The sequence below is a fragment of the Callorhinchus milii genome, unplaced genomic scaffold, assembly GCF_018977255.1.
Source record: "Callorhinchus milii isolate IMCB2004 unplaced genomic scaffold, IMCB_Cmil_1.0 Scaffold16, whole genome shotgun sequence".
NCBI classification, from domain to species: domain Eukaryota; kingdom Metazoa; phylum Chordata; class Chondrichthyes; order Chimaeriformes; family Callorhinchidae; genus Callorhinchus; species Callorhinchus milii.
Window position 1 is genome coordinate 3,299,005 of NW_024704757.1, and position 7,366 is coordinate 3,306,370.

Genomic DNA, 7,366 nt, shown 5'->3' on the forward strand with positions numbered 1-7,366 from the left:
GGGATAGAAATGAAAAGCAGGAAAGTTATGGTGAACTTCTATAGAACCTCAGTTGACCACACCTAGAATACTGTGTGCAGTTCTGGTTCCCATGTTATAGAAGGGATGTAGAGGCACTGGAGAGGGTGTAAAGGAGATTCATAAGGATGATCCCAGATCTGAGAGGTTATGTCTATTAGGAAAGGCTGAACATGTTTGGGCTTTTCTCTTGAAAAGAGGAGGGTGAGGGTGACCTGAGAGAGATCTTTAAAATTATGAAAGGTTTTGATGGGGTAGACATCAGGAAGATGTTTCCACTTGTGGCGGAGACCAAAATCAGGGGCCATCAATACAAAATAGTCACAAATAAATGAAATAGGGAAATTAGAAGAAATTTCTTCACACAGAGAGTAGTGGGAATGTGGAACACGCTACCACAAGGAGTTGTTGAGGCAAATAGCATAGATGTATTTAAGGGGAAGCTGGATAGGTACATGAGGGAGAAAGGAATACAACAACAACAACAACAACAAGATTCCATTTATAAAGCGCCTTTCACGTCAGGAGGACGTCCCAAGGCGCTGCACAGAGAAGGTTTTGCTTGAAGGCTTAGTTGAGGAAGGGTAGGAGGATGCTGCTGTGGAGCATAAACACAGCAATTGGGCCGAATAGCCTGTTTCTGTGCTGTATACTCTAATGTATTCTAATATCAGAACTGGGAGGTCCAGAACGAAGATTAGGAGGAACCTTCTCACACAGAGAGCGGGTGGTGGGGGTGGGGGGAGTGTTGAATTCTCTGCCAAAGAACTGGTGTTGGGGCGACAACCGTGTACACATTCAGAAAGAGACTGGACACATGGCTAAGAGAGAATAAAGTTGAGGGCTATGGGGAAAGGCTGGAATATAAGACGTGGGATGTGATCTAGGATGAGCTTGTGTGAAGTATAAACACCGACTGGACTGGATGGGTTGAATGGCCTATTTCTGAGCTGTACCTTCTATGAATCTATAAGACGCGGTTGATCATTTCTTGATCATTGTAAATCTCTCTCTTTGGCTTCTTTAAGAAGGCCAAATATTCAACAAAATCTGAAGCGTAGCTGAATGAAATAAACTTTGAAAATCTGTTTCAGCAAAATCTGTGCTGACTGCGGGGAGGACTCAGGATGTGGGAAATCAGGAAGTTCCCCCAGCGCTCCTGCTGTCTCGTGAGGCTCACTGCCCCGTGCTGGCTTTGTGCACAAATCCCAGCCCCATTTTACCCTGCAATCCTGAGCTGTTTCAAGGAGCCAATCCACCACCGACTGATTCTATTGATAGGAGAGAGGCAGACGTTGTGAATAGTACCTGTTCTTAGAGAGCGTCTCCATAGAGCTCACTCCATCTGCGACGCTCCACCAGTTGTATTGACTCTTAATAGCTTTATCGTGAGATCTATAACCCTGTGTGTTGCGAATCCACACCACTAATGAGGAACTATCAGGAACTATAATAGAGTAATGCTTTTAGGAGCAAGTCAATGATCTGAATAATGAGGCATTTCTCAGAAAGTTCTGTGCGAAGTGTACAGAGAACAGTGAGAGTTTGCTCAGTATTGAGGCTGGTTTGAGCTCACGTGATGTAATCTCATCTTGCAGTATGTAGAAGAGAACCTGGGTGTCATGTCTATCGGCTTTTTGCTCAGCAGCCCAGATGATGCCGTGATCTGGAGAGGACCCAAGAAAAATGGTTTGTTTTCTTTCATTGATCTTTTACCCTTTACACCTTGTGCTGTGACTTGCACGTGAAGACTGGCTGATGTATCAACAGCGTTATTGTGGGACAGTCAGCGTCAGGAAAGGGGGGATAGAAAGTAGAGTGCAGAGTGGGGGGCACCTGATAAAAGGTGTTTTAAAATAATGAAAGGATTCAATCATAGGCTTTTTCCACTTGTTGGTGAGTCCAAAACAAGGAAGAACAAATATAAGATCTTGGAAGATGCTATATTTAACTAGGAGAAAGATGCAGGAGATCTCACAGGAAGTTTAGAAGGAAGTTCCGATTTAACCAGAAGAGGATATGTGGAACTCACTGCCAGAAGCTGTGGTGGAAGCAGAGAGCGTATGTAAGAGTACATGAGAGAGGGGAATAGGTGAAGCTCCTATAGAGTATAAACTGGCAAGGACTGGTTGGGCCGAATGACCTGTTTCGATCCTGTAAAATTTTATGTAAAATAAATATCTTCTGATTTCACCACTAACGGGTTGAGCTGTAATGTTGAGACGATGCAGTCTGGATTCCGTAACTATACGAAAGAGTCCATTCTGTCCTTGTAACTAAGTCCCTTGAGTCCAGGTATCGTTCTGGTGAACATACAGTCAGTCACAGGGTGCCAGCCAGCAGGTCCTTCCAAAGGCGTGGTTCCCAGTTGTTCACAGTAAGGTTTTGTTGAATCTAGTTCTGCCTTCATTTTGTTCCAAAATAGAAGCATAACAGAAAGCACGACTGAGGGAACTGCAGAGAACATAAAATATGGAAAGGTTGAACTACCGAGTTTATTATCAGTAATATTTTGCCAGAGCCTGAGAATGTGACCGAGCCATGGGTGGGGGAGATCAAGCCATGACAGCGTGAAGAGTGCTATATAAATGCAAGTTGTCGATGTTGTTGGGATTGGTTGTGAACGTGTCCGTACAGCAACCAGCGGTGCCTCTCACACGGCATTGCCGAGACGATCATTAGTTTGCTTGGAGTTAGGCAGATCGTGTCACTCACGGTGTTTGTTGACTGAATCCTTTAGGTTTAATTAAGCAGTTTCTGCGAGACGTGGACTGGGGTGAGCTGGACTACTTGATTGTGGACACTCCTCCTGGTACCTCTGATGAGCACCTTTCTGTGGTACAATACCTGAGCGCAACACATGTAGACGGAGCTGTGATCATTACCACTCCACAGGTACGAACCTTGGCTCAGGGAGGAGGAATACATAAGAGTATTATCAACTGTTACCAGACCACGGGAGGGAGGTTTCCTGATGTGAAGGACCTTCTCCGGCCGTTTAGCATTAACTCATTGAGCCATGAAGAGCGGGTAATGCCCAGTCTGTGCTCTGCCAGCAAGCAATAATAATCTGCAACAGATTGAATTATTTTTGGTGAATATTGGGTTAGCAAAGCCTGATTTAGTTAGTACAAATATGGAGCATAGTATGTAAGCGGAAAGCATGATACAAATAAAGTCATTTCACCACCAATGGGGCGGGGTGGGGAAAGGAAGGTAAAGCCACCAAGGTCACAAGTGACACACCTTGGGAAGAAGGTCATTGCTGTGTTAAAAGGGGTTGACTGGAGCCTCACTCCTCTGATTGCCTGGTTGAGGGGCTTTACACCCTCACGGCAGATCGTGTCACTCACGAGCCATCGGAAACCAAATTCAGAAAGAATTGCTGATGTATTTGTGGATAAATACGATGGGAAATGGTTTTTTTTTAAAGTCTGGAAAATCAATTCTTATTTAATTGCGTTAATAGTAAAGCACACTTCATTATGTTGTGAATTTTCTTCTCGCCCTGTGCTAGGAAGTGTCACTACAGGACGTCAGAAAGGAAATCAACTTCTGCAGGAAGGTCAAGCTGCCTATTATAGGAGTTGTAGAAAATATGAGTGGTTTTGTGTGCCCAAAGTGCCAGGTGAGACGTTTCAGTCAGACAGGGAAATTCATTCACAAGGACTTAGATGCTTGTGCCCGTGTAGAGCATAAATCATACAGTAATACTGGAATCACATGGGACTATTATGTTTAAAAATACATCCTGCATGGAATACGAAAAGGCCATCAACCCTTCAGCCTTGCTCCCTCCAGACACACAAACTCTTTCTTTCATAGACTTCGCTCACCCATTCTGTCTCCCCAAGAAAGTTCTACATGTATGCTCCTTTAGTCCCGAAGGTAAACAAACAAACTCCAGATATTTCTCTCTCCTCAAATCTATATTCAATCCTTCATCATATCGAAGTTTTTTTTAAAGATGCTTTTTTTTTAGTATACTGTTTTCTTTCCTTTTCTGGGTCTCAGTGCACTTACTCACAGACATCATAAACCTCTCCCTGTACACTGGTACTGTTTCCACCCCTTTAAAAACAGCCGTCATCACTCCCATCCTTAAAATCCCCCCCTGGACCCATTCCTGCTCTCAAACTACTGCCCCATCTCCAACCTCCCTTTCCTCTCCAAGGTCCTGGAACGAGTCGTTGCTTCCCAGCTTTACTCCTTCCTCACCCGCCCCTCCCTTCACAAACTCCACCCTCCCCAATCTGGACCCCTGACCCTCTTGCTCACTGCCCCTCACATTTGTTTCCTCCTCTCTCTTGCTCGCACTGCTTGGAGTGGCTGCACGTGGCAGCCTGGCTCAGTTGGTAGCGCGCGCTCTCCTCTGAGTCAGAAGACACTCCAATGCAGTGCTGGGGGTGTGCTGCATTGTCAGAGATTTTAACCCCTCCAATCGGGTTTCCGTTCTGCCCACAACACAGAAACCGCCCGGGACAAAGTGACAAATGACATTCTGTCCATCTGCGACCAGGGCTCCCTATCTCCTCAACCTCCTTGACCTCTCTGCTGCCTTCGACACTGTTGACCACTCTATCCTCATCCACCGCCTCTCTTACCTCAACCTTCACGGCACTGTCCTTGACTGGTTCAGATTGTACCTCTCACACCGCCTCCACTTCCATCTCCACAGACGGTTTCTCCTCTAGTCCCCGCACTGTCTCGTGCTGCATTCCTCAGGGCTCTGTCCTTGGTCCCCTCCTCTTCAACATCTATATGCTCCCTCTTGGTGACATTATCCGTAGACATGGGGTCAACTTCCACATGTATGCAGATGACACACAACTCTACCTCTCTGCCTCCACCCTTGACTCCAGGACCACTGCTGTCTGACAGAATGTCTGTCAGACATCAGGTCCTGGATGAGAGCTAACTTTCTTCAGCAAGACCGCGGCTCTCCTGATTAGCTCCCTTCAGCGTCACCTCACCTCAGGCACTGATAGCATCACCATCCATATGACTAGTTGCATACTCCACCTTACTAACCCAGTCCGGAACCTTGGGGTCTTGTTTGACCCTCAACTGTCCTTTCGCCATGACCCGCTCTGCCTTCCTCCACCTCCGCAACATTGCCCGGCTCCGCCACTGTCTCACACCGCAGGCCGCCGAAACCCTCATACACGTCTTCATCACATCCAGGCTTGACTATGCAAACTCCTTGCTTGTCGACCTCCCCATCTCTTCCCTCCACAGGCTGCAGATCATCCAGAACCCCCATCCTCGCCCGACTCCACTGGCTTCCCATCACACAGAGGATACAGTTCAAGATCCTGGTCCTCACTTTCAAACCCCTCCATGGTCTTGCTCCCCCTTTCCCCTTCTATATTCTAAAATCTGTTAAGTAGTTCTAAGTGTTAATGATGAACAATTAATACATTTTAACAATTGTAGCCATTAATTTCTTGTCTGCTGTGTGACGATGATTTGGACGTAATTTTCTGTTCCTAATTCCACAATTTTTGCGTTGTTGCAGCATGAATCGCAGATTTTCCCACCAACCACAGGAGGTGCCATGAAGATGTGCAATGATTTAAACATTCCCTTTCTCGGGAAAGTGCCCTTGGATCCCAGGATAGGTACGTTCCACAACACAACAAGGTTACACAGCTCAGCGGATTGTCCAAAACACACAATGAGGGGTTTTAAAAGGCTGTATTTGTAAAACTTGTGCAAACAGCTCTGGCCATGACTTCCTGTTATTCGTCACCCTGAACATACATATACTTGTACCGGTGAAGACTTTTGCTTACTGGGTGTTGGGGAAAGAAATGGAAAATTCTCAGACACTCTTGAGACCCTTTAGTAAAAATGGTTGGAAAATATATACTTTTCTCCTCTGCAGAAGATCAATGTTTTGATCACACACAATTGATCTCTGAATATTGATTGGAATTGGATGAAAAGGCCCTTCGGCCCATTCAGTCTCACCTTTCCAGAACGCCCACCTTTCTGTCCCCCACCACCCACCCCCAATCATAGCATCAGGCTGTTTTGTTAAAGTGGGTCCCAGGTTGTCCTGGCCTCTCCCAATCTTATTGTCAACCTGTCCAAGTTGTTGATTTCTCTCTGAGTAAAGAAAACCTTCCCAGTATCTGTCCTGAAATTGCCTTTCACAGTGCTAACTAACCCTGTGTTGTCCATTGTTTCACCCACAAATATACAGTCAATTCACTTTACAGTACATTCTGTGAAGTGCTTTGAGACATCTGAAAGACGTGGAAACGCTATATCAAATGCAAGGATTATTATTATTATTATTGATGTAACTCGTGGCCAGGTAGAGGCTCATTTGGATCAATTTTGATGCCGTAGATTCCACGTGTTAGAATTGTGTGTCATTATTGTTATTATTATCATTTATGCTTTTTCCCTTTTGATTTATTTCAAAGGAAAAAGTTGTGATGAAGGTAAATCATTCCTGACAGAAGTGCCCGATTCTCCTGCAACTCTTGCCCTCAAGGATATCTTTCACCGTGAGTAATTTTCTTTTTAGTAAAATATCATAAGTCATGTGTAAGGACATAGGATCTCGCGCATTCGCATCAGCTTTCTTGAAAGTGTCAAATGCCATTGGTTTGAGGTTAGTTTGAACTATCTGTAAGTCACAATTTCCATTTACACTTTAATAATAATAGTAATAATAATACTTCCAATTGATATAGCACCTCATCATGTCAACGATACGTCTCAAAGCGCTTCACAGAATATATTGTAAAGTGGGGTGACTGTATAGTTTGTAGGCGAAACACGACAGTTAATTGCGCACAGCAGGTTCCCACAAACAGTCTGAAAGACATGAAGATGAATGCCTTGCCCCCTCCTTCCTTATTTACGGATCATGCCTGAAGACCTTCGACTTTGACCATGCTTACGATAATCTTCCCCAGCGGCTCAGTGTCAGGCTCCACCACTAATAAGCGCTCCGAGACGCTACCCTGCACTATGTTGTTGTTGAACATGGTATCAAGAGTATTTATTGCTCATAATGGATATGCAAGGTACCAAGCAACTCAGCATCAGCCTGATACAAACATCGTCATCAAAGGTTTTATAACTTAATATAAATAGTCTTTGCATTTGATATGACACCTTTCACGTCAGGAGGCCATCTCAACTGATTTACTGTAAATAATAATAATCCTTGCGTTTGATATTGCACCTTATCACATCTTCTAGACGTCTCAAAGCGCTTCACAGAATATACTGTAAATTGAATTGACTATGTTTGGTGGGTGAAACGCGTCAGCCAATTACACATAGCAGCGTCCCACAAACAGTTGTGGATTAAGTGAAAAAATTATTA

At 44.7% G+C, this 7,366-nt stretch overlaps 1 protein-coding gene across 1 annotated transcript in view; it reads left to right on the forward strand.

Moving 5' to 3' along the window:
• The window catches only part of nubp1 (nucleotide binding protein 1 (MinD homolog, E. coli)), a gene marked incomplete at its 5' end in the record, with an annotated part of 28,741 nt that overhangs the window by 19,613 nt on the left and 1,762 nt on the right, over positions 1-7,366 (forward strand). Inside the window, 5 exon segments of the mRNA NM_001292631.1 lie at positions 1,617-1,707; positions 2,759-2,913; positions 3,536-3,646; positions 5,537-5,639; positions 6,453-6,536. Of these exon segments, the coding sequence (NP_001279560.1) occupies positions 1,617-1,707; positions 2,759-2,913; positions 3,536-3,646; positions 5,537-5,639; positions 6,453-6,536 (544 nt within the window).